We start from the raw sequence: 26,777 nt of genomic DNA on the forward strand, positions 1-26,777 counted from the left end.
AGGCTGAGGTTGCCACAGAATTATTTTGCTCTGGAGCTTGGAGGGCTCTGGGAGGTGGCTGTGGAGATGATGCTGCAGGGCAGAGCCAGCAGGGAAAAACACAGGGGTGATTGCTTCCAGCCTTGCTCATCCTGGGGACGCCCCAACCTTGGCTGATGGTGTTTGGGAGGTTTGGCTCTTCCCACACCATCCTCATGCCCATGCCCACCTCATAGGCAATGGAATCATGGAATATCCCAAGCTAGAAGGGGCCCTCAAGGATCATCCAGTCCCACTCTTGGTCCTGCACAGACACCCCAACAATCCCACCCTGGGCATCCCTGGTGCCCTGGAATGGTGTCCAAACTCCTGGAGCTCTGGCAGCCTTGGGCATTCCATTCCTTGGGCAGTGCCAGCACCCTCTGAGGGAAGAACCTTTCCTGATGTCCAACCTAAACCTGCCCTGACACAATTTCATGTCATCTCCATCCCCATCCCCACCCAATGGGAAAGGACTGGGCTGGCTGGGAGACGTGGAGGAGAGGAGGGAGAACATGATGTGCTGAAACTGGGCTGGAGCTGTTCCTGAGAGGGCACAGAAGGTGCATCACTGCCTTCAGCTCCCTCAAAAGTTGCAAACCCAAGGTAATTAACCATGGTAATTAACGTGGTAATTAACCCTGTTCTCTGTCCAGTGAGGGGCAGGGTGCAAAGGGATGCTTGGAAGTTTTGCAGCAGGGAAGGTGTTAGGTGGGAGAAATAGTTGGAGTTCAAGCAAAGCCTTGTCTAGGGGAAGGTACAGATATATATATATATATATTTATATATATATTTATATATTTATATATGTATATTAAACTCAGTGTAAAGTGAGAAAAGACCTGTTGATGAGGCACTTGGGGACATGGTTGAATGCTGGGTTAGCAGTTGGACTCAATGGTTTCAGAGGGCTTTTCCAACCTAAACAACTCCGTAATTCTATGATTCCAAGACTGGACATGTCTACCACCAGAAGGATTGGAGGAAAGGCTGTGCAGAAATCTGCCAGGACTGGGAGAAGGCCACAGATGTCCTGCAGTGGCAATTATTTGTCTAAAACCAGTGCCTGGGCGGGTGAGGAGCTGTGGCCAGCTCTCCTGGGTTTGGTGTCCAGCCTGCTGGGACTCTGCCCTTAATGCTCAGGGCTGGCAAAGGGCTGGAAGTATTTTTCTTTCTGAGTATCCCTTAATTAGCTGAAAGGGAAGGCTGTCAAGTACCCAGCTGGGAAGGAAAAAGATCTTCGTGAGCCTGTGACCAGCACAACATTTCGCCTCCATTTATTTTCCCTGACTTCTTTGTTTTCCCCTTTGAAAAAAAAGGGTGTTTTTCTCTTTCCTTTCATTTAACTGCTATTTATTTGCTGGTAAGTGGAAGGAATTCAGCTGGGATCAGCCTGGCTCCTGCCAGGGCCTGGAGTTGAAAAGTTTCCATGGGGGAGATGTAAGAGCAGAGCAGGGGGGTTGTTTTGCAGCCGTCCCTGGGGCACGGCCAGCCAGGTTTCATGGCTTTAATTCTCCTTTTGTCACTGGGATGTTGACAAGTGCCCATGGGAGTTGTGGTGGGAGGAGCATGGAGCTGGGCCGTAGGGTTTCTTCTTCTTCTTCTCCTCGCTGTTAATGGGAAACAGAAGATGGCTGGGGAGAAATTTGGCAAAGAGGGAAACTTTTCTGTCTCTTCCAGCTTGGAAAAAAGTTTCCTTTCTCACCCCTGTCTCACCGCAGAGGGAGGAGGTTCCCAAACACAGCCCAGGAGGGGTTGGTGGGAGCGGGGCAGGGGAGGCAGAAAGTGCCCAGTGATTTCACAAGGATGGAGCAGCCTTGGGCCACCAGGTTTGTTTGGGAGTGGAGCCCAACCTGCCTCCCACTGGTGGCCAGGATCCATCCCATCTTCTCCCCAAGGCATCAAGGGCTTGGGATGCCCCAGGTGAAGCAACACTGGGGATTTTGGGGATCCTGTGTGTCAGGTGTGATGTCACGGAGATGGAGATGCAGTGGTGGATCAGTACATGGATTCTGTGCCTGGCTGGGACATGAACCCCTGACCTTGGTGTGAAGAGCTCTGCTGGCTTTGCCCCTCATCCTGGATTGTGAGCCAGCACTGCTTCACCATCTGCTGGGAGCTGGGCTGGCTGGGAGCCACAGCTCCACATCCCAGGGGATCACAGGGCTGGCTGGGCTGCTCCAGTGAGAGCCATGGCTCCATGTCCTGGTGGATCACAAGGTTGGCTGAGATGCTCCAGCTGGGAAAAGCCATGGCAGCCACTCACATGGGGCAGCTGGCAGGGCAGGGACTGCTCCCAGAGTCACACTCCAGCCCGGCAGGACTTTCAGGTGTGCCCCTAAAATGGCAGCTTTCCTCCCTCTCTTCCATCTCTCCTACCCACCCAGATGAAGAGCAGATGAAGCACTGGGGTGAATTCCTGAGGCTCCACCACCCCGGTCCCTCAGCTGCACAGCCCTCCCAGTTCTCTGTGGCTACAGGAGCTGGTTACCAGTACAAACCTGCCAGTAACATAAGGTGGTCACAGGGGAGCTCAGAGGAGAGGACACATTTTGGGGCTGGAGAAGCAGAAGGGGTCACACCTCACTGCTGGAGACAGGGATGGCAGTGGTGGGGTGTGAATGCTGAGCTGTTCCCAGGCTTTGTGACCTTGCACTGCTGACTGCAGGAGGTTAATCATAGTCAAAGCCCAGTGAAGTTTGGCCAGGTCATGGCTTTTCCAAAGAGAAAAGAGAGAGCTTTGGACGTGCAGCAGCCACTGTCTGGGGCCAGAGCTGACCCACAGTGTCCCACCAGAGTTAATCATTGCCATCACCTGGGAACCTGCCTGGCTTCAGCAGTGGGAACTCTTTCCCCAAAAACTCAGGGTGAGGGGCCTGGAGGAAACCCCAACCCACCAGGATGCATCAGGCTGGGGAGAGCAATGTCCCTTGACACTAAACTAAACTCTAATCCTGATCCAGACCCTAACCTTATCCAGACCCCAACCCAAACCCTAATGCCAACCCTGATATTGTCTCTGTCCCTGATCCCAAGCCTTTGCTGTCCCTTTCATTTGATAAGGTGGATATTGTGTTTATTGCCCTGTTGGAAATGGCAGAACATGGAGCAGGCAGTGGCAGCCACTCAGGATCCTCTGTTGGGCTCTCACTGCCATCTGCATCCAGAGCTGGACAGAGGGGATGGATCTGATCTGCTTTGGTCACCCAGCTCCAGCTGGGAGGTCCTGGGGGCTGCTGTGTTAGGAGATTTAGGAGAGTATAACTCCCAAATCACTCCATATTGAGCCAGGAATCATGAGATTGGGTTCTGGCTTCCACGGGTGAGGGCAGGTTCTCCAAAACAGATCTGGGTGCTTTTGATGGGCTCTCCACAGTGCTTTTCCCACCCTCCCACTTCAGGGCTCAGTTGCACTGCAGGGGGAACATTAAAGGGCATCATAACTGAAGAGAAAAACTTGTGTTGAAGAAAGGGGAAGGTGGATAAAATCAGGAATTCTGGTCTTGGCACCGTGTGTTTGGGAGGGCGCCGGGATCGGGGGCAGCCGGACCCTGGGCCGGTGCCGTGCTCGCCGCTGGTGTCCTGATGCTGGAAGGAGGTTTTTATGTATATACATAAAAAATACTTTCTTCTCCCCGTGGGTGTGTTTTGAAAAGGGGCTTGGGAACAATGAGCATTAACAAGCAGATAGAGAATTAAATGCAGGGTTTGAGTCTTCAAATGTGTGCACATTTCAGAGGGCGTGTTTGTGCCAAGACAAACTCCGTCAGGAATAAACATCGTTTTACATGAAAGGCTAATTACAGATTGGTGCTCCACGGGTGGGAGGAGGGAATTTTCACCAATTAAAATGGAACTTTTCTGTTCTTCATAAAATTGCTTGATGAAAACGCAGCCGGGGCTGGCGGGCCGTGTGACAGCGCAGTCAAGGGGGGAGATGCTCATCACCAGGATTTGTTTTTTCCCCCCCAGTGCTAAAGATCCTCTGCCAGTTCATTTGGGCAGGAGCCGAGGGAGGGCACTGGTTCTGCCCAGCAGCAGCTGGATGCCAGGACAGCCCTGGGCTCTCACACAGGGAGATGGGACATGGACAAACAGGGTCCAGCCCAACATCCCTTGGAGTCACAAACACCAGGAGAGCTTGGAGTAACAAGATCCTCGGCCTCCTTGGGTGTGTAGGTCATGGAAAGACGTCTGGATGGGACGTGGCCCACGTTGAGGAGCTGCAGCTCCTGTTTGTTGGGTAACTTCAGTGTGTGGTAGGTGAATCATCCCTCAAAAATTGCAAGCCAGAGGCGACGCAGAGAAGAAAAACCTTCCTGGCCTGTGGAGTGGAGTGCTGGGAAGAAAACTCCCGCCTGGGCACATGGTGGGTTTCAGCTGCAGAGCACATGCTGCCTTGTTGCTTTTGGATGGATTTCACAAGGATTCGCATTTCTGGACCAGCTCTGGAGCCTCCAAGGCTCAGGCTGTGGATGGGGAGGATGTGATGCAGCCCAGAAACCAGCTCTAACACCATTTTGCTCTAGCCAGGGCCGAGTTTTATGGGTTTGGAATGAAATGGATGCAAAATGTGGCTGGGACTGAGTTTCTCTGGGATGTTGAGTGCAGGAACCTGAGGCAAACACTCCGTGCCTGCTGCTTGCCAAGTGAAACCACAGATTTGTCTCCATCTCTATTTAGTGTGGCCACAGGGCAGCTCATTTTGGGACTTTTCTCTCACATAAGCTGAGATCTGTCACTTAGTGGTTACAGGAGGTGGCCTGGACATCGTCTCTTAAAAGTCCCCTGCGTCCTTGAGGGAGAGGGGAGGCAGAGAGACACAACCAGGAGAGCTGTGGTGGGGTTTGTAAAGCAAAGTACATTCCCAGCCTGCTCTGCCCCAGTGCTCTGTGCTCCTGGACCACTTCAAAATTGGTGTTTTAAAACTCCCCTGTGGCAAAGACTGGATTGGCACTTGCCTGGTCTGATCTCTGGGAAGCTGTTGCCTTATCCATGGCCATGGGATCATGGCACAATGACAGGAGCTTCCACTTCTACAACATTCACATATTTCCTTACGCTCTCCTAACACCACCATGAACAGGGCACTGAAAGGGTCTTTAGCCAGACCTGGGCCTTGAATAATTCCTCTGAATAATTCCATTTATTCCAATTTTCAGGCTGTTGTGGAATTGTTTTCAAAAGAGGGGGGTTGGGGGAGAGAAGTCAGCCAAACCTGATAAAGGAGGACTTTGTTCTGAAGCTTTAGGGTATGGTACCAAGCAGGGCTTGCTATACAATTAATGAGTTTAGCTGGCTTTGAGCTGCACATGATGCACAGTGGCTGCCACCACAATGCCCTGCCACCACCAGCTCCCATCCAGAGAAGTCTGGCTTCAGTTTGGTGCTCCTCAGCCTTGGTTTGGGGCTCTTCAGCACCAGTTTGGTGCTCCCCAGCCTTGGTTTGGGGCTCTTCAGCATCAGTTTGGGGTTCTGAGGTTTGGGGCTCCTCAGTTTGGGCCTCCACAGCTTTGGTTTGGTGCTTCTCAGAATTGGTTTGCTGCTCCCCAGCTTTGGTTTGGGACTTCTCAGCATCATTTTGAGGCTCCTCAGCATCAGTTTGGTGTGTCCTGGTGTTGGTTTGGTGCTCCTCACCTTCAGTTTGCTGCTCCTCAATCTCAGTTTGGTACTCTCCAGGTTCAGTTTGATGCTCTCCAGCTTTGGTTTGGGGCTTCACAACTTTGGTTTGTGGATCTCACTTTGGTGGTCTCCAGGTTCAGTTTGGTGTTCCCCAGTTCTTGTTTGGGATTCCCCAGCTTTGGTTTGGGGTTCCTCATCTTCAGTTTGGTGTTCCCCAGACTTGGTTTGAGGTTCTTCAGCATCATTTTGGAGGGTCCTCAGTTTGGGGCTCCACAGTTTTGGTTTGGTGCTTCTCAGCATCATTTTGAGGCTCCTCAGCATCACTTTGGTGTGTCCTGGTGTTGGTTTGGTGCTCCTCACCTTCAGTTTGCTGCTCCTCATTCTCAGTTTGGTACTCTCCATGTTCGGTTTGATGCTCTCCAGCTTTGGTTTGGGGCTTCACAACTTTGGTTTGTGGATCTCACTTTGGTGGTCTCCAGGTTCAGTTTGGTGTTCCCAGTTCTTGTTTGGGATTCCCCAGCTTTGGTTTGGGGTTCCTCATCTTCAGTTTGGTGTTCCCCAGACTTGGTTTGAGGTTCTTCAGCATCATTTTGGAGGGTCCTCAGTTTGGGGCTCCACAGTTTTGGTTTGGTGCTTCTCAGCATCATTTTGAGGCTCCTCAGCATCACTTTGGTGTGTCCTGGTGTTGGTTTGGTGCTCCTCACCTTCAGTTTGCTGCTCCTCATTCTCAGTTTGGTGCTCCCCAGGTTCAGTTTGATGTTCTCCAGCTTTGGTTTGGGGCTTCACAACTTTGGTTTGTGGATCTCAGTTTGGTGGTCTCCAGGCTGAGTTTGGTGCTCCTCAGGTTTTGTTTGGTTTGGGGTTCCTCATCTTCAGTTTGGGGCTCCACAACTTCATTCTGGGCCATTTTGGTGCTCCTCAACTTCAGTTTGGTGCTCTCCAGGTTCAGTTTCTGCTCCTCAGCTTCAATTTGGTGTTCCCCAGCTTGAGGTTTCCCAGCTTCGGTTTCAAACTCCTCAGCTCTGTTTTGCTGCTCTCCAGCTCAGTTTCCCACCCTACCATGCATTGTGGTGGCTTCCTCAGCTCTGATTTCTGCATCTGCCTTTATTTAAGCCTTGACCATTCATCCCTGGGACTGGCTCAGCCCACGGGGGGTGCTGAGCACATGGGGCTGAGCCGCTGGGAGCGGTTCAGGCTTCACTTTGAGACACAAGGGAATGACGCAAATGGCTCTCCAAGGGCACGAGATGAAACAGCTGCTTGGTTTTCACTCCAGATGTGCTGTGGGAGCCCTGCTGAGGGGGGCACAGCCTCCTGCTCCCTCACAGCCCATGCCTGGAAGGGCCAGCAGGTTGCCTGGGCTCCCAAAGTCGAGCCAGGTAGGGCTGGGCAGGGCTGTGAAGATGCGCAACGAGGTTTGTCACAGCAGCCTGCAACGAGTCAAAAAGTGATTTATCTCTTGTAGGAGAGGTGCAGGAGGTGAATTACCTTTGGCTGCCTCATCTCTCCCCTGAGAAAGGCCAGGTGCCTGGGGAAGGTGACCCTGTGTGCATCTTGTCCCCGGGCCCTGTCCCAGCTGCGCGGCGCGAGCGGGAGAAGCCGCGGGAAGCGAGGGAAGACACTTCCTCCAGTGGCGGATCTGAGCTCACCTCCTGGCCCTTGATCCCTCCAGCCCGGCTATGTGGGTCAGCGGGGAAGCACAGCTGAGAGCGACGTCCCTTCCTCCCCTCTCCCTGGAGGTTTGCTTTTAAAGGAACAAATAGGTTTGGCTTCAAGTGCCGTGGTCTGATTTTTTAATGATGTTTTTTTGGAAACAATAAGCTAAATACCAGCGGGGTTTGGATCTGCATCTCAGAGTGGTGAGATTTTCTTCCTTTCTCACCTTCCTGCTCCTACCTTGCTCTGCTCTCAGAAATCTTTTTCTGCTCAGGAAAACGTCAGCAACGGGGGAAGTTTGTCATCCTGTCAGATGGTCCTGCTGGAATGAAAGTTGGTCTGGTATCCAAGTGGGACCAGCTGGACTGACCCTGGGGGTCATGAACACACAGACATGGTGCTGACAGCCCTCAGGGACACCTCAGCATCACCAGCCCCACTGCAGGGGGACCTGAGCCCCCCAACCCCTCCTCTGCCTCAGGGTCCCAGGAGCTTTGTCACCCCCTGGTAGGAGGAGGAGAAGGTGACCAAAGCATTCCTGGTCCCTCCTGCAGTATGGGCACAGCTTGGTGCTCTTGGGATGGTTGGCAAATGGGTTGGTGGGCAAATGGGTCACCTCACCACTTTTCCCTCTTTCCTGAAGCCAGGGTGGGTGGTGTTGGGAGGGATGGATCATCCTGGCCATGCTATTGCAACAGCTGGAAGTGTCCAAGGCCAGCTTAGATGGGACTTGGAGCACCCTGGGATAGTGGAAGGTGTCCTTCTACCCATGGCAGGGGGTAGAACTCGATGATCTTTAAGGTCCCTTCCAACCCCAACCCCTCTGATTTTATGATTCTGTGATCTCTTAGACCATTGAATCACTGTTCCTCTTGCAGAAATTCAACCACTGCATTCCCTGTCCATGTGGAAGGCCACATGGCTTTGGATCAGCCATGGGCCACCAGCTTGGCTGCCTTTATTATGTCAAGGTGGGAAGGAAGAATCTGTAGAGCTTTAGCTGGAGCTTTCTCCTATGTGGGAGAGCTGCTGGTGGAATGTTCTCCTTGGTCAACAACTCTGCTCCAGCAAAGCAGCACCAGTCCCACACTGAGCTCTTCCCCTAACCCAGAGCACCCCTAGGACCACCAGGAAGGTTCCACCAGCTCTGTAGGTGGCTTGGGCTGGGCTGGTGCTGTGCCCCAGCCCCTGGAGCAGGGTGTGTGCCCTGGGAGGATCCTGGCTCCTCAGCTCCTTCCATCCCTTCAGGAGGGACTGTGGTGGGAGCAGGGTGGGATGGGCAGGTCTGGGTTTGATGTAACTCTCAGTGCCAAACAGGGTCAGCAGAGAGGTGGCTGTCAGGGTGGGACAACACGCCTCGAGTCACCTCTCATATCAGCAACCCCCAAATCAGAAGTCATGTGCATTTCCCCTCACCAAAAGCAGAGTGTTTTCATGTCTTTTCGGTTGTTTTTGTTTAAATCTGGAAATATGGTTTCTGAAGCATTTTGTGTTTCTGCGGGGACATCTCTTGCATGTCACCTGTCAAGTTGTTTCTGTCAGGACACCCCTGTCACCAGCCAGATTCCCCCATGGCACCCAGCTCCAAACCCAGCCCCTTCAGCTGGGGCTGGTTGGACTCACAGCACCCTAAAACACAATCAAGTCTTAACCCGATCCCTGTCAAAGTTCTGGCAGCTCCTGAGCTCCTTCCAGCCCCATCCTCAGCTGGATTCTCTCCATAGCTTCTTTTAGGATGTGCTTGATAAGCCTCTGTGCCTCATGTGGGGGCTTGTCTGTGTGTTTCCATATCTCGCCCAGCTTATCAGCCACAGAGGGTGGGAGGTGTGGCCAGGCTGGGAATTAACCACCCCATGCAAACCCTCTGGAAATCAGGAGCAGAAATTCCCCCCCTTTTTTCCACTGTGGCTTTATACCAAGAGGTAACTTCTGCAGCATTGGAGAAGCTGTGGGAGGGAAGGTGCTGAGCCCTGCCTGTTTCCATTGGAGGAACGGCTGCCTCTGCCCTTCACATCCAGCAAAGGCCAGGAGAAACTTCAACACCACAGACTGCCCAAAATAAACCCTTCTTTCCCTGGAGCTGATCCAAGGACTGTGCCCAAAGGGGTGTGTTTGGGGCTGGGCTTCACCTGAGCTCCATTTCTTTCCCAATCTGTGCTTTTCTGCCATCATCTCCCTCCATCTTTGCCCCAGCCCAGGTGAAAGGGGATCACTGGGGATAAAACAGGGGGAAATCTGTTTTAGGTGGTCTGAAAGGGTGGTCCATCACCACCCTTTAGATAATCAATTCTCAGTTCATCAAGAGGAGAGAAGTCCTTCTTGTGCCATAGGCTTCCCCAGGAAACGCCACCAAAACCTCGTGTGTTTTCATGTCACTCATGGCACCGCCTGGAGAGCATCTGCCATCGTGACCTTTTCCTTCCATGTCCAGTGCTCTCACCCCTGCACATGGACCAGAGCTCCTTCTAGGGTTTTCCTTAAGGATGCTTTGTCCCGTTCCAAAAAGAGCACAGTCTCACCTTCGGGACACCTGTGTCCCCACATTTCACCCCCTGGGGCCGAGGGGTACCAACACTGAACCCTCTTGGCTCTGAGCCATTGCCTGCCCCTGGATGCAGTCTCTGTGTCACAGGAAACATGGTTCTGTCCATGGCTATACAAGGAAAGTCCAGCTAAGGGCCCTCCATCATCTCTTCCCACTTAAGATTCTTCTCCACCCTTCCGACATCTTTCACTTGCACGAACTTTCATCACACTTGCCCATTTCCTCCTCCATTTCATCTCTATCTCTCTTCTAGGAAGGTTAATGTACTGCAAAGTTTTCATTGTCCAAAAATTTTTCATTGTGCGCCCGCTCTGTTTTGGTGTGAATCCTGGCGGGATGGGAGCCGGCACCGAGGAGGTTTTGTGCTGCCCCCGGGTTTTGCCGAGGTTTCCTCCCAGCGCTGGAGCCGGCCCAGCCCTCCCGGCTTCCCGGGGCTTCGCTGGGAAGCGCTGGGAAGACAAAACCCCGCTCTGGAAGTGAGGCTATTGTTCTTACTAATTTTAACTGGATGTTCTTCCCCAAGCCTATTTTTATTCATTGCTTGTGGTAAGCCCTTTCTCTAAGGTAGAGCAATTTGCCACGGGACTCTTTTTTTTTCTTTCTTTTTTTTTTTTTTTTTTTGTGTGTTTACCAATTTTAATTGAGAGATATCTCATTTTTACAAACCCAGAGCTGGAGGAGCTTTTTAAGCACCCGTTTGCTGAGCCTCCTGCCCTGGGTTTGCTTTGATCTCTGCAGGTGAGTGTGCATTTTTGGGGCCAGAGATTGATCCTGCCTATTTGCATGTAAATCCCCGGGTTATTAAGATCCGAATCTGGCCCTTTAAATTTAATACTCCGCTTTATGCTTTTATTTCCGCGTTTCTTAAAGTAATTTCCAAAAATAACAAACTTCAAACATGACGGGGCCATCTAACGTTTTACTGCCTTGGCTGGAGTAGAAGGAACATTTCTGGAAGTATATTATCCAATTTAACGAGCCTTTCCCATCCTGGCGTGGCTCCCACCCCTCACCCCCTCTCGGAGCTGCTTTGGACGGCTCTTTGGACCGGTGCCACCTAATCCTATTAGAGGGACTTTGGTTACACTGTGCCTTGTGTTTGTAACCAAGAAAATCAGCTGCACAGGGGGGTCCTCTCCCTTCCCCTCTCCCTTCTTTTTGCCCGCAGTTGAGATGAGAGCTCAGCCAGCCCCACGAGGCTCCTGCTCAGCCTTTGCTTTTCATTTTATTGCTCCACTCTGCATTTATTAAGGAAGATTTTGAAGTAAATTGGGTACTTGTGAACTTATAATTAATTTGGAAGGGTCAGCTCTTCCCAGCCTGGGGAGGGCTTCTTTGTGTGGTCCTTTTGTGAAAGGCAGAGGTTGGAGAGGCTGTTCTATAGCTGGGATTTGCTTTTAATAGGGACCTGGCTATTTTTTGAAGATCTCACGGCTCTGGAAGGATCATGAGAGTGTTTTTATGCAGGGATGTGATGAAAAGGTTTGCAGAGCCCTTGGCTTAGGTGCAAAAAAAAAGCCCAACACAAACCTAAAAAAGGGATAAAAAAAGGTAAAAGGACCACATGTCCTGGGACTGCGCTTGGCAAACCAGAGCCAGCACCTGGAGCTTGGAGATGCTCCAGGAGGTCCCCCCACTCTGGTGCCAGGTAGGGCTGGGAGCCCCTTGTCCCTCTGTCCATCCTGCTCTGCCCCACACACCCCCCTGGGGACCTCTTCCTTCTCCTCAGAGCTGTTAGAACTGAAATTCTTTTCCTTACCACATTGCTTTTCTTGAAATCTTGCATTTCCTCCCCAAAATAGTCACATAGACCATAAAAAGGAGAAGGTGGAGGGCAGGGAGAAGACGGTAGACAAGAGGAAATGGCCTCAAGTTGTGCCAGGAGAGGTTAAGGTTTGATATTAGGAAAAATTTCTTCACTAAATGGCTGGTCAAGCACTGGCACAGGCTGCTCAGGGCAGTGATGGAATCATTGTCCCTGAGGGAATTAAAAACCATGGGGATGTGGCACTTGGGAACATGGGTTAGTACTGGGCTTGGCAGTGCTGGGGGAATGGTTGGACTTGAGGATCTTAAAAGGCTTTTCTAACCTTAACAATTCTGTGATGGGCTGAAACAAAGAAATAAATCTGTGAATAATTAACATTTCTGGGAAAAAAAAAAAGACAGACAGACAGTGGTTTTCTCCAGAGTGGGCTGGAAGGAGACAGGGCATGATGGTCCCACTTGGGCATTGCCTGGCAAGGTCAGGGGTGGAATTTAACCTGGGATAAACATGTGTCTCCATCAGCTCAGCTGCAATGAGGAATCCTCACTGGCTGTGGGGAGAGGGGAAGGTGAGGGGTGCTGACTCTGGGGAGTGAGGGAGGGGTGGGTGGTGTGCTCCTGGCAATGCAGGGCTCTAGCTCAGGGCAGGAACATCTCCCCAGCCAAAGCTGGGGAGCAAAGGGCTTGGAGGAGCTCAGGGGGCTTTTGGCTGTGGAGATTCCTGATGGAAGCGCTGTCAGTGGGGCATCTTCCCATGTGCAGCCATGGTGGTTTGGAAAAAGCATTGAAACTTGGTGCCTTCCTTGGGACACAGTAACCCAGCAGAGAGGAATGCAAGGAAAACCTGTCCATACTCCATCATCGTGCCCCATCTGTGGTGCCACCAGGTCTCTGTGTCATTCATGAGTTGCACTGTTAATTAACAGCACTAATTAACTGTGTGATGGGGCTGCCAAGACACCTCCAAAGCTGTGCTTGGTCCCTGGTTGATTCCCCCTGCCCCTGTTGGGTGTCCCACCCTGACCATCACCTTTCTCCTCTCTCTCCCCAGCATGGGTCGGCTCCCTGGCCATGGGGATGATTTTTTTCTGCTCTCCCATCGTCAGCATCTTCACCGACCGCATCGGCTGCAGGACCACGGCAGCCATGGGCGCCACCATCGCCTTCATCGGGCTCCTCTCCAGCTCCTTCACCAAGTAAGGCTGTGGGGGGCACACCCAGCTCCTTGGAGCGCTCCTCTTCCTCCCTGTCCCCTGCAATCCCCCTGCCAACACATTGCTGCTGCCTCTGGGAGCAAAGCAGGTGGGGCCCATCCGCATCAGAGATATCCTGATATCCCTACAGCCCATGCCTGTTCCCCTCCAAACTGAACCTTGTGTCCTTAGGTAAAAGCAGAATAAATTTTACCCGAGCAAGGGACTGTATTTTCTGGGATTTCAGCACTCAGGTCCCTCATTTGATCTTTAAAACAGCAGCAGAGGTTGGTGTGCCTCTATGGGCAGCTCCAGAGAGGCACTCACAGAGAAAACCGTTCAACCTTTGCAACCATTTTCACATTTGGTGCTGAAAGTAAATTAATGCTTAAAATAATATTTGGTGGATTATGCCTAAGAGGGAGTTTCTGTGCAGGGCAGACAGGGAGGGGAAGGCAGACAGGGTTTGGAGCAGTTTGTGGTGTTCCTGCCCTGGCTCGTGTGCCTGTGGCAGCGCAGGGCACTGCTGCTCCTTGTTTTCCGTGCCTGATCCCAAGCCATGAATTTCTGCTGGCAGGCACTGGCCAATGGCAGGTGTACCCTGTGTGTCTTTCCAGCCCAGAAATGGGGGTTGGCATCGTTGTGGGAGCAAAAAGAGGTCACCTCTGGGGTAATTTATGTGACACTTAGTAAACACAGTCTCAGAGGCTCCATGGAGACACCTCCAAAGCAGCATTTGCCCCACTTTTTCTGAATAAAAACATTGCTTTGGGTTGGATTTCAGTTAAAATCAATATTGTTTTAATTAAAATGCTTCAAGGAGAGGGTTTTTAAAGCAAATACACACCAGTTTTCCAGAGGGCTACTTGCCCATGCTGTGCTCCTCCTGCTCAGTGAGACCCTTGTGCTCGTCCCAGCCCTGTTTCCCTGGATCCCCAAGTCCTCATCTGTGGGATCCCCCCATCATGCTGGGAGTGGGGATCAGTTCTGATCCCCAGGTAAACCCCCCAGGACTATGGCCAGTTGCAGATGGGATTTTTGGGTTTCTAAAACCATCTTGGACAGCGGCGTCTGCAGCTTCCTCCTCAGTGCCACCCTTTGTGATTCCAGAGATGATGGCAAAAGGTGCCGTGGGTCCTGGGGGAAGCTGTGCCCTGGCATGCAGATCACAGGAGCTTCCCATGCAGTCCTGCTTTCCTTCCATTCAGCAAAGCTTGGACTTTTTTGTAAAATGTTTGGACTCTATTGTAAAATGTTTGTGCAAAGAAGAAAGGCTCGTGGGACCACACCACTGCCAGGGGCTTGTTGTGTTGGGCTTCAAAAAAAACCTAAAAAACTAAAATCAAACAGTACAGGCAGAGAGGAAAATCTTTTCCAGGAGAGCTCCAGGACTGAAATCCCCATTTCCTGCCTCTCACTCTTGGAGCACATTCCTCTGGCTGCCTTTAAGGGAGAAAGGAGCCCCTTTGCAGCTGGAGCAGAGCGAGGGGAGCAGCGAGGGCAGAGCGGAGCGCGGGGCCGGGGCAGAGCAGGGAGCCTGTGGGATTTGGCACCGCTCCACCCGGGTGGTGAAGGCTGCTCCTGAAACTCAGGGCTTGTGGCTCCAGCTCTCCCTGAACAATGGAGAAGCTTTTTTTTGGTCCCTGCTGCCAAGTCACTCCACCACAGCTGGAGATCATTCCCCTGTGATACAAGCTCTGGTGCAGAGGGACACAGCCGGCCTTTGGTGGGCTCAGGCAGAGCTGGATCAAAGCTCACCCCCCTTCATCTCCTAGGTTCTCTAAAATGGGTGTATTTTGTACAAATGGAGGAGCAGCAGTCCCCAGCACTGCACTGAGCAGCTCCAGAAACACTCTGAGCCACCAAGACTGTGTGGCAAGACCCCAGCACCCGGCTCAGTGCCTCTTGTCTCAAAATATTGAGAATTTTGTAAGGAAACCACTAAAGAAACCAATTATGCTGAAAAGCAAAGCCCTGGGGAAGGCTGGATGGCGTCAATGCAAGGCTTTTCCTCTCTGCTGCCTTGCTCTGAGGTGTCTCCTGCACTCGGAACCAGCTCAAGCCACCAAGAGACCTTGTGTGCTCTCAAAAAAAGAGAAATCCCAGTTAAGGCTTTAGCTTCCCTCCAGTTTAAGGGGGTTGATTTAGCATGAGGAATGGGAGATGATGGCCAGCTCAGCTGGGCTGTCTTCACATGCCCCCAGTGCCCTCCCAGCCCTCCTCCTCTGCACAAAGTGTTCTGTAGGGAGGGTTCGGTCCCTTTTCATCTGCTTCTCCTTCCCCTCCACAATTTCTGCCTGGTTACTCCTGCACAGAGGAATCCCCCCAACTTCTGCTAGCAAGGATGGACCAGGACTGTTCCCACTGAGATCTGGAAGCAGGAGGGAGACCTCCTTGTCCCAGGAGAAACAATTATCTATTGTCAACCTCACAATCCAAGGGGACGATGCCGCCCTTCCCACAGGACAGCTGCTGGCTGATTCCCAGTAAGCAGGCTGGGAAGCCCTGGCTCTTCAAGGAGCATGGCTGAAAGGAGCCCCTGCTCTTGCAGGGCTGTCTGAGCATCACTGGGAGCAGATGGGAGCTGTGGCATTTGTCTCCACTTCCCCGACACGTCAGCTGAGCTGCGGCACCAGCGCTGCCGTGACCAGGCCAGGGCCGGTGCGTGGGAGGTCGGGCACGGCCCACCAGGCCCAGCTGCTTGCCTGGCTCCCACAGAGGGGGCTTCTGATGTGGTTTTGCTCTGGAGAGGATGGAAATTGCCTTTCATGACAGTCATTTGTCTCGGCGCCATCAGGCACGGCAACCGTGTTCTGCTTTCTGCTTGGCAGGCTGGCGGGATGAGCGTGTAATGGAAGGCATGATGTGCTTGTAAAGGTTTTCCCAACTCCCAGCTGCTCTGGGAGATCTGGGCTGCTGTCTCCTCACTTGCTTTGGGAGCAGCACTCAGTCTTGCTCCGAGGGTTGGAGCACAGACTCTACTTGTACAACACCCTGAGCTGCCCAAAGGTTTTCCTCACACGTTCCACACACTTTCCCCCCAGGCAATATCCCATGGCAGATCTTTGCAGCTGGATGGATTGCATGGGAATGAAGAAAAAAATTCCTTAATCTGGAGAGAAACACAACAGGTTGTTTGTACTGCCTAAATCCAGGCTCCTTTGTCAGCTGCCTCTGTTGGGAAAATTGGGCTGGAAATTGGGAGGCAGCTCCTTCCAAGAGCTTTCAGCACTCTCCATCTGCTCTGTAGAGCAGCCACTTCACTCCCTCTTTAGTGCAGCCACCAATGTAAGGTACAAATGAGATCTATTAAATGTCTAATTAAAGCTCCCAGAGGAGCTTAAAGAAGAAGAACTTAATTAACCAGCCTGGAGCCTGGGCAGAAACACCACATTTCCTTCCTGCGTGCCTAATAACCAGCAGGGTTGGTGCCTTCTGCTTCCAAACACTGGGTGGAGAATGTTTTCAGTTAGTCCTTTCAGTGGAAAAATTAAAAGGAATCCTAGCTAAAAATATCCCACCATCCCTACCTTAGAAAATCTTGTTTGCTGTAATTGAATAACCATTGAAGTAAGGTCGGCTTCCCAATGAGGCCAGGTTGGCTGCTGCCTTCTCCTGGTGGCAGAAAGCACTTCCCAGCCCCACTTCATTTTGCTGCAGATTTCATGTGGCAGCTGTTAGGCGAGGATTATCCTGGTTTTGGTGGGGGATAAGCTCCTTGAGGCCAGCCTGTCTGTGCAGTACCTGCAGTGTGTGACACCCGGGCCTGTGCAGCACCGTGGGGGAGGAGGAGGAGGCTCCCTCATCTCTGCCTCACACTTCCACTCCCATGTGTGTTCTTCCAGGTCCCTGGAGGTCCGTTATTTCACATATGGGATCCTCTTTGGCTGTGGCAGCTCCTTCGCCTTCCAGCCCTCGCTGGTCATCCTCGGCCACTACTTCAAGCGCCGCCTGGGCCTGGCCAACGGCATCGTGGCCGGGGGCAGCTGCCTCATATCCGTGCCGCTCCCCTTCTTCCTCAAGATGGTCGGGGGTGCCATCGGGCTGGCACACACTTTCCAAGTACTCAGTGCCTTAATGCTCATCCAGATCTTCTTGTCCATGACCTACCGGCCCATCCTGACGCCTTCTTGTGACTCTCAGCACGATGGGCACGACAAGCTGGGCAGCCGGAGCATGAGGCAGCAGTGCTGGGCCCAGACCCGCAAGTATTTCAACCTGAGGGTTTTCCGGAGAAAGACCTATAGGATTTGGGCCTTTGGGATCGCTACTGCTGTCCTGGGATACCTCGTACCTTACATGAACCTGGTGAGAGCCCTGGCTGGGGATGGAAGGGGAGGGAGGTCCCGTTCCCTAGAGTGAGGAGGAGGTGGGAAGGTGGGGATGGGCAGTAGGGGCAGAGGCACCAAAAGTTTCAAAGCCAAACTGGTGCACATGCTGTAAACAGAAAGAGTGATGGATATGGTTTTGTGTGCCCTCTCTGTGCCAGGGTAGGCCAGGGTCACTTCCCAGCACTCCTGAGGACCAGCACAGGAGCAGGAGAGGAAGGGCCTGGTGGGTTTGGGGTGGGTGGAGGGTGCAGGTCAGTGTGGACATGAAGGTCACACAACCACCCCAAATCCATGAGCTCTCTGCAGGAAATACCACTCATTTGGGGAAATGAGAGAGATCAATGTACTTCAACTTCATGTCCTTGTGTTCTCCCCTCCATCCTAGGTCAAATATGTGGAGAAACGATTTCAGGAAACCAAAAAGGACTGGATCCTCCTGGTTTGCCTCGGGGCCATGTCGGGGCTGGGGCGCTTGGTTTCGGGCCGCATTGGCGACTGCATTCCTGGGCTGAAGAAAATTTACCTGCAGGTATGGTGTGATTTACCTGCAGGTGCAGTGTGATTTACCTACAGGTACAATGTGATTTACCTGCAGGTATGGTGTGATTTACCTGCAGGTACAATGTGATTTACCTGCAGGTACAGTGTGATTTACTTGCAGGTACAGTGTGATTTACCTGCAGATATGGTGTAATTTACCTGCAGATATGGTGTAATTTACCTACAGGTACAGGGTGATTTGCCTGCAGGTACAGTGTGATTTACCTGTTTGTACAGTGTGATTTACCTGCAGGTATGGTGTGATTTACCTATAGGTGCAGTGAGATTTACCTGCAGGTACAGTGTGATTTGCCTGCAGGTACGATGTGATTTACCTGCATGTACAGTGTGATTTACCTGCAGGTGCAGTGTGATTTACCTGCAGGTACAGTGTGATTTACCTATAGGTACAGTGTGATTTACCTACAGGTGTGGTGTGTCCAGCCCTCCATGGAGGTGCTGGCTAACCACAGTGGGGCAGGGATGGCATCTCTACATTGGTGTCCATGCTCTGCTTAATAACTGTCAATTACAAAGCCTTTACCAACCATTGTCTGCTGTGAGGGAAGAAAATTGACTACAGAAATGTGTAAGAGGAGTTACACACTTGACCCCAGGGATCAGTGTCTGTTCAGTAATCAAACTCCATGGTAGCCACTCTTCCCAAACTACTGACACCCTTTAACCTCCTTGTGGTTTTTGAAGAACAAACTGCTGAAATCTAGCAGCTAATCCAGCAGTTAATCCTTCTTAACCCTTCTTAAAAGGTTATTCTTAAGGGCCTCTCTGAGACAGGAGCAGCGGCTGGATGGTGTTGCTGGGCCCAGGGGAGGGAGCAGTGACATTGACCTGTTCAGTGCCATCTCCATGACCCTTCCTGCTGCCCATCCTCTCTCTCATGCCCACTTCTCTTCCCCCAGGTTGCGTCCTTCATGCTTTTGGGCCTCCTGTGCATGATGATCCCCCAGTGCCGAGGCTTCGAGGGCGTCATTGTCATCTGCCTCTTCCTTGGCCTCTGTGATGGCTTCTTCACCACCATCATGGCCCCCATTGCCTTCGAGCTGGTGGGGCCCATGCAGGCGTCCCAGGCCATAGGGTACCTCATGGGGCTGATGGCCGTGCCCATGACTGCAGGCACGCCCATTGCAGGTGGGTGACACCATTGGGCTGCACCAGGACCCAGAGAGTGCGAGGGACGTGGTGGTGACAGCCTTCACCCATGGTAGTGTTTTGGTGTGAGGGCAGAGGCACTGGTTTGAATTTTCTGGTTTATCAGATCGTGTGGAGGTTGAGGAATGGGGGTGGCATCACTTCATGCTACATCCTGTGGCATGTCAGGGCTTCTCTCAAGGCTGATTAAAGATGGTCATTATGGGAACAGTGAGCCAAGGTCACATTAAGTGATTTCTGCTTGCAGCTGAGCTAAAAACTGGCAGATAATAATTTCCTAGGAGTCCTTTTAGATGGAATTGAAGTTAGAGATGGAGACACCTGAGCCTCCACAAGGCCTGGGTCAGTGTTCCAGCACAGCAATAACCCCAATGTCCTTAACAGCCAGGGCTTTGCCAGAGCTGCCCCTGGGCAGCAGGACCTCTGCATCAGCAGCACTAAGCCAAAGCTGGATAAGCACCTCCGATCTCTTTGCTTCCCTTCCGGCAGCAAAGTTCACTCTGACGCCCTCAGGATGGAACATGGGGCTCACAGACCTTCACTTGGAGGACTCCCTGAGTGGGGCTTGCTGGGTGAAGGGGCCATTTGCATCAGCCTAATCCCCAGGGAGGCATCACACAGGAGGGAATTTCCAGCTCTGATCAATGGCCATGTGTTATTCTCCAAGGATGCCTGGCTGTGTTGGAACTTGCCAGACAAATAGAGAACCTGGTTGGGTTTTAAAGGCTAGGCTATTGTTTGTAACTGGCAGCGATTATTTCACAGATGGAGATAAAACATCCATCAGGGCAGGGCTTCCAAACGGAGACAATCAGCAGAGGAACAGCCCCTGCCCACTTTCCCATTGCCTCCTGGCTGGCAAGCCTCTGGGAAGAGGTGTTGGGTTTAACACGTCTCGGCTTGCATTTGGGATTGTCTGGGATGTGGACGGTTGTGTCCTGTTCTGGAGAAACAGGAAGGACGGCTGAGGCTTTCCTTCTCCACTCCCTTGGTACACAGTGTTGGCTGCACACATCCCTTAATCCAGGGCGTAAAAACTCCAAGAAATGCAAACGGAAAAAAAAGATTATTTTAAAAACCCAAATCTCCCCAGATCTGGTGGGTGACGCAAGCTGCACTCGAAGGAGAGAACAAGCAGGTCATTAGACTAATGAGCTCATTAGGCTCTAACGTCACCTCTCTTCTCTTCCAGGATACCTCAACGATTATTTTGGGAATTACGACGCGGCCTTTTACTTTGCGGGGGTGCCGCCCATCATCGGCGGCCTGGTGCTCTCCGTGGTGCCGCTGGTCCACCAGAGGATGCTGAAGAAGCAGCGCCTGGATTCTGGCAAAGACAAGATGCTGGTGTCGGAGGCCGTGGTGAACGGGGAGCTGCTGCCAGGCTGCCCAGCCTCCGAGGCACACATGTGACGCCACTCCTGGCTCTCCAGGACACCAGCAGCCTCTCCATAGCCCCAGCACAGGCCCTTTCCCAGACGGACAGAAATTCCCAGTGATCGCAGATGCACTATGTTTGTAAAGGAGAAAACACAAACATTTCTTCTAGTTAAAGGCTTTTAACTAGCAGAAATGGCTTTTTTTTTTTTTTTTGGGACAGTTTTGATTTCAAAGCCACCTTTTTTTTTTTCCCCCTAACCATTTTTGTAAGGAGAACTCTCACCAGGATTCAAACTTGATCAAGCTCCCGCTCCTCTCCCGGTTTTCTATACGTCACGACAGAGGTTTACAGCTAATAAATGCCTTTTCCAAGCAGGCCACGGATGGAACTTGTTGAACCTTGCAGCTGTCCATCCTCCTCCAGTGTCACTCGGGTGTCACATCCAAGTGAGACAGCCCCCTCCCCGTCCAGCACCTGGGGCTGTTTTGGAGCCAGAGATCCGAAGGAGGAAGCGCTGCTTTAGTCTGATGCACAAAAACCAAATAAATGTCAGCGAGTCCCGCTTTCATCTTCCTCTTTCCTCCTTTCCCGCTGCTCTCCCACACCCCCAGGGAGCTGCAGCTGGGATGACAGGGAGCTCAGCTGGCTCCAGCCCTCGGAGTCACACGGGAGCACACCCTTCCTGCAAAATATGCCTTAAAAACGCGTGGATGAGACCAGCAGGTCCCTTGGCCACTTTCCACCTCCGTTTTCCCACCCAGCAATTCATGATTGGGCTTTTGAGCTGCAAAAGAGAGGGGCAGCTCCTTGCACAGCCCACAGTGCCCGGCTCTGTGGGGCCAAATCCATGGGATCACCACCAAAAAGGGCACTGTGGTGGCTTTGGGGCACACAGGGCTGGGACAGAGCCCCTGTGTCATGGAGCAGCTCCACGTTGGGAGGTGGATTCCCTGCTGGGCTCAGGGGCACCCACAGGTGTGGGGATGCTGCTGGCTCAGGGCACAGGGTGCCTCTGCTGTTTTTGGGGGCCAGTTGTGTATATGCAGCAATAAGCACGAGTCAGTATTGGTGGGGAATCCCAGTTTTCCAAAGGGTTTGACAGCCCCAGTAGCGTTTAACTCGTAGCCCGTGTGTTGTCACTGAGCTGGTCAGTGCTGATCTGGGGGGAAAGGGAGACAGTGCAAGGAAATCACACAGCCAGTGGGTGCCCACCACACTGAGTGGCAGCAGAGCTCTTCCCCAGCTCGGGCAGGAATCCATCACTGCCCACAGAAAATTGTAGAAATTCAAATTGCCCAGAGAAGCTGTGACTGCCCCATCCCTGGAAGTGCTCCAGGCCAGGTTGGGCAGGGCTGGGAGCAATCTGAGGCAGTGAAAGGAGTCCCTGCCCATGGCAAGGGGCTGGAATGACATGAGCTTTAAGGTCTATTCTGAACCAAACCATTCCATGATTCTATGATCATCTCCAGGATTGCTAATGAGCTTGGCTAATGAGTGAGAAGGGAAGTTCTCCTGCCCTGGTGGGTCCCTGTGTGAACAAGGAGCCAGCTGGGACTGGGGTACCTTTTCCTGGGAGAGAGCAAGAAACAAAACTCACATTCATCCTGACTGCAAACCCATCCTTCATCAGATTTTCATTTTGTTCACCTGACAGTAAAATCTCAGATGTCTGAAGAGGGACGTGTGTCGTGGGAATCATCCCTTGGTCTCCGGGCGAGCGTGGGGGTTTGTAGCACCAGGACAAGTCTTTGCTGTGGAAATTTGGGCTCAGTGGAGGCCCCTCCCACAGGCAGCAGTGGGATTTTTGTACATAATAGGCTCAGGACCCTGCATGTCCCTCTGGCCCTGTTTTTAACCCCTGTTGGCTGATGCTTTGTAAGGTCTTGTGGTCTCGTGGCCCTTCTGTCCCCGTACGAGCTGGAAAATTACCTGGTGTGTTGTGATGTGTCTGTTTATGATATAAAATGAGATGTCTACTTGTCTCTTTCTTGGATACACTTTTCCATGACTGTTCTCACCCTTCATGGCCTGTGTTGCATCCTCTGCTGTGGCTCTGCTGAGCCGTCACTGAGTTTTGGGAGCCATGGGAGGCAGATGAAGCTGCAGAAGGAGCCAAGGCTTGAACCACCTAACCCCAGCTCCAGCTGGGATCTGCCAGACTTAGCCTAGGGCAGGGCATTAATCTGGGGCTTTTTGGGTGGGAGCCTTGGAAGTGGGGCAGCTTCAAAGCCCTCTAACAGCTGAAGGAAATAAAAAGCTCCTCATTGTAACTCCTTCTGTGAGTTTTGGGGCATTAATTCGCATTGGAATTTGATGAAGCTCATTAAATCATACTTTGGACCTTAATGCCCCCCAAAGGAGAGATTATGAGAGGTTTAAATTCCAGAAGTAGCTTCTTCAGAGCAAGCAGAGCATGAGCAGAGCTGTCTCCAAACCCCATCTGGGCTGAGGGAGAGGCTGCACAGCAGAGCCCACTGATGGCTGCGCCCACACTTTGTGTGGCAAAGCCTCCCTGGCTCCTGAGGTGATTTATGGTTCAAATCCCAAATTTCTACAGAATTCCACTTGCCTTAACTGCCCCGTATGCCTGCAAAGGCCCTGGGAGGAGCCTGCATTCAGTGCAGGGTGTGCTAAGCCCTGCAGTGGCATCAGAGCAGCTCTGTCTGACCTGGAGGGGTGCTGGTACCCACATCTGCCCTCCCTACATTTGATCTTTCCCCATGGCTTTTATTATTGACCCTCTGGGAGATCCAGAGTGATGAGGGGCTTCCTTGGCCACCCCAGCTGGGTCAGAGGAAGCCACCCCTCATCCTATCCCAGACCCCTGTCTGGTAACAGCCTCCCAAAACCACACTCAGTGTCCTTGTCTGGTCACAATCCTGCCCTTGGTGGACACAAGGACAAATTCTGCAGGTTTGGACAACAGCCATGAAAGGTCTCCTCATCAGCAAACACAAATGGGAATGGGAAGGGCAAAGGTTGGAGCAGTGTCAACATGCAGGGAGTATTTGGGGCTTGTTTGTCAGATTGCTGCTGCTGCTGAGGGTCTCGTTTGGCCCTTTTGAGGCAGTTTGCAGGAATTTCTGCATGTGAGAGGTGGGATTGTGGGCAGGGAGGGGCTGCCCTGCTCTCTAAACATCTGCTCAGCCTCTGGTGGTCTGGTTGTGATGCCAAGGGTCCCCAGCTGCTGCAAAACCTTCATCCCAAAGCTCCCCCTGCTCCATCAGGGTCATCCTGTCCTAGCCCAGCACATCCCCAGCCCTTTGGGGCTGCCTTTTACTCAGTTTTCTGGCTAAAACCCCAACCTTCTCCCTGGCCTGGAGTGCCAGGCTGTGATTCCTGCCCCTCTCCCTGCTCTGGCAAGGGAAGGGAAGGGAAGGGGGAGCCCAGCACTCAGGCTCAGCCAGCTTTGGGAGCTGGGAAGGGGGGTGGGCTGAGCCCCTTGGGTGGGAAAGGGGAGGAAGGGAGGGCAGGGCCCTCTGCAGCCCTGGCTGGGCTGTTTGCAGGGTGCAGAGCCTTATGTAAGTGTGCAGGGAGCACAGGACAAGTCCCAGCAGCGCCTGCTCGGGGCTGGGCTGGGGCTGCCTCTTAAATCTTTACCTTAAGGGTGTTCAAAACCAACTTGTTGTCTTTTCTTCTTCTTCTTTTTTTTTTTTTTTCTTTTTTCTTTTATTATTGTTCTACCACAGAGCGAGGCATCGGGTTTAACTCCTCTGGCTCTGGCTGGGGGATGGAAGGGGACAGCTGGGCTGGAAGGGCTCCCAGGATGGTTGTGTTTGTGATGGGAAGGGTAGGAGGGCTTTGGGAGCTGTCTGGGAAGTGCCATGATTCATGGCTTAGTGCTTTTTTCAGTTTTGGAACAATATGCAGGAGCTGCTTCACTGCAGCTTGCCCTGCCCTGAGGTCCTGCAGCCAGGCAAACACAAGTTTCGAAGTCACAGAGCTTAAATTTATCAAATTCTGGCCTCTCTCCAGCTGGGGTTGAGGTTTCCTAACATTTCTCTGCTGTGGGAGCTGTGGGAAGGCCACATCCTAATTACCAGCCAAGCAGAGGGCTTTGGCAGGTCTGCTGTGGTACCGTGGGGTTTGGAGACCCCCAATTTCAGGAGGTTTTGGCTCTGCCTCCCACCATGGTGGTGCTTTGGGGCTGCCACTCAAGGAGCTTCATCAGCCCTGGGCTGAGCTGCCTGGAGGAGCCAGCAGGGTGGTGGCCAGCAGCTGGGCAAGGGCATTGCTGCCCTCCCTTCCCTGGCAGTGCCCTGGGAATGCCCTGCATGGCAGCAGAGGCTCTCTTTGGTACGTGGGTGCCAGGAGCAGTTTGCTCTGGGCAGCCAGATTTGGTGCTGAGGATCTCACCTGCTCTAGGTTTGAACCCTGGCTGACACTTGCATCTAAAAGTGGCCACGTAATCCTCACCTGGGTAAAGGTGAACTAGGATCAAATCCCCTGAATGCAGGGGGACAGATCCAGCTGGGACTTTTGCTGTCTCTCCATTCTTTACTGCAAACCATTCCTGGCTTTTGTGTGCTCCTGCACCCCACAGTTTTGTTTGGGGTCACTTTGATTATTTAGCTTCAATTATTTCCAAGCTGGCAGAGTCTGCTTCTCCTTTTCCAGCTGGAAGCAGAAAATTGGAATGACTTTGAAAGCCGAGGCAAGCAGAGCATCTCCCTCCCTCCACCTTTATGCCACCAAACGTGGACCTGAGCTCTTTTGGGTGCTTACAAGCACCCTTGTAACCTTTGGGGACAATGATGTGGCTGACGAGTGCTTCTTAAATCTGAGTAACACCAGGCAAGGAATTGGCACAGAGAGGGGCTCCATGGGCAAGTAACAAACCAAAATAAAGCTGTTTCCTTTCTTTTTGAGAGCCCTTGGCAGGAAAGCAGACACAGGTGGATGGAGCTCTGAAAGGGCTTTGGTCTCCAGGGGTGAGCCCGTGCCATTGCTCCAGGTCCTTTATCTGCTGGCACAGCCTCTCTGTGGATTTAAGCCCTGGTGGCAGGGAGGTTATCACTGGCCTTTGGTGGCACCACTGGCACAGCCCCTCTCAGGAGGGCTTTGTACTTTTATTTTTGCAAATATTTTGCCGTGCCCTCAGTGCTCCCCTCAAGGCCAGACCCCGCGAGTGTCCCCGAGTCCCCTCTTCCCACAAACCTCGGTGATGAAACCCTACAGGTGCAGGGCTGGGATCCACCTTCCCAGCCAAGAGGAAGGACACAAAATCCCTCCTGTTTTCTGCAAAACGTGGCTCTGGAGGAGGCTTTGTACCTCCAAAGTTTCTCCTTTTTATGTACCCTACTCCCCAAGGCTCTCCCTGCATCTACCCCAGCCCAGCCCATCCCGCAAGTGCAGCCCCTCCTGTAGCTTTAGAGACCAGACTTGGGGGCTGTTCCACCAAGGAATCCAGCTCTTTTTCTGTCCTTTTTGTAGGTTTTTATCGTGGTGTGTGAGATGAGTTGTTTACTGGAGCAGTTTCTGCACTGAGGTGATGCTGCCCCTCAGGTGGGCCCAGGCCAAGCTGCCTGAGCCCCGCTGGATTTGGCTGCCAAGCGTGTCCAACCCAATTCTTTGGGAAAGAACTCGGCTTCTCCAGGCCTGAACTTTCCCAGCAGATCCTGTTTCAGCCATCTAAACCTGTTAGAGCCAGAGGCAGGATTGTTCTGGGGAGACTGAGGGCAATTAGGAAATTACCCTGCTCCCCCTCCCCTGCCCTGGGATCCAGCAGCATGAAGCCAAATATTTGCTTTCGGATGGGTGGATTTTGGAGCTGGCTCCACATGAGAGCACCGGGGTGGAGGCTTGAATTTTGGCCCTTTTGGGTAATTGTTTTTGAAGCAGGACCTCCAAGCTTGCTGCCATCACCCTGCTCAGCAGATTCCAAAGCCAGGCCCTGTCACAGCTGGCATTTGCTCCGTTGTTGATGGAAAACAGTCTGCCCATGGGTTTCTGGGGTGGGAAGCACCCTCCCCGTGTCTGTACACATTAGAAAGACTCAATAAAAGGCTGCAGCACCGTTGGTAGCTTTGCAATCCTGTTTTATTCTGCTGTGCTCCAGGCCCTGGAGCAGCAGGAGCTGTGTGTGGCTCTGAAATTGGTGCTGGGAGGTGCCCAGGCCTGCTGGGCACCCTGGGCAGAGCAGCAGAGCCAGTGGTCCAAAAGCAGCTGCCCAATTCAATGCTGAAATCAGATCCTGACGCTTAAAATTATTACTTTGTTCTTTTCTTTTTGTCTTTTGACATCTGCTCCTTGTAAGTGATTTATATAATCCCTCAAAATTTTGTATCTGGAAGTAAAGTGAATGTGTCTCTTAAAAGTATGCCTATCCTTTCAAAATGTGAATTTCTGATTGTTGGAATAAAAAAAAAATAAAAAGAAAGAAACCTACCCCATATTAGCACATGTTTGTAATTAATGTTTTATGAATGTTGTTTAAAAGATTTGTGTAGAATAAACCAGTTTAAAAAGAAAAGGGATTTGTTCCTGTGTTCTGCCAGGTCTCTCCTCATGGCTGGTCATGGTTCCAGATGCTGCCAGCTCTCCAGAGGGGCTGG

The 26,777-nt window shown here is 52.2% G+C and overlaps 1 protein-coding gene across 1 annotated transcript in view; it reads left to right on the top strand.

Annotated features, from left to right (window-relative positions):
* The window catches only part of SLC16A2 (solute carrier family 16 member 2), a 37,647-nt gene extending 16,856 nt beyond the window's left edge, over positions 1 to 20,791 (top strand). Inside the window, exons 2-6 of the mRNA XM_064713050.1 lie at positions 12,660 to 12,804; positions 16,647 to 17,109; positions 17,518 to 17,661; positions 18,593 to 18,821; positions 20,035 to 20,791. Coding sequence (XP_064569120.1) covers positions 12,660 to 12,804; positions 16,647 to 17,109; positions 17,518 to 17,661; positions 18,593 to 18,821; positions 20,035 to 20,255 — 1,202 coding nt within the window. The 3' untranslated portion in view covers positions 20,256 to 20,791. The remainder of the gene's footprint in view (positions 1 to 12,659; positions 12,805 to 16,646; positions 17,110 to 17,517; positions 17,662 to 18,592; positions 18,822 to 20,034) is intronic.
* Positions 20,792 to 26,777: the final 5,986 nt, after the last annotated feature.

The sequence above is a fragment of the Zonotrichia leucophrys genome, chromosome 4A, assembly GCF_028769735.1.
Source record: "Zonotrichia leucophrys gambelii isolate GWCS_2022_RI chromosome 4A, RI_Zleu_2.0, whole genome shotgun sequence".
Classification (NCBI taxonomy): domain Eukaryota; kingdom Metazoa; phylum Chordata; class Aves; order Passeriformes; family Passerellidae; genus Zonotrichia; species Zonotrichia leucophrys.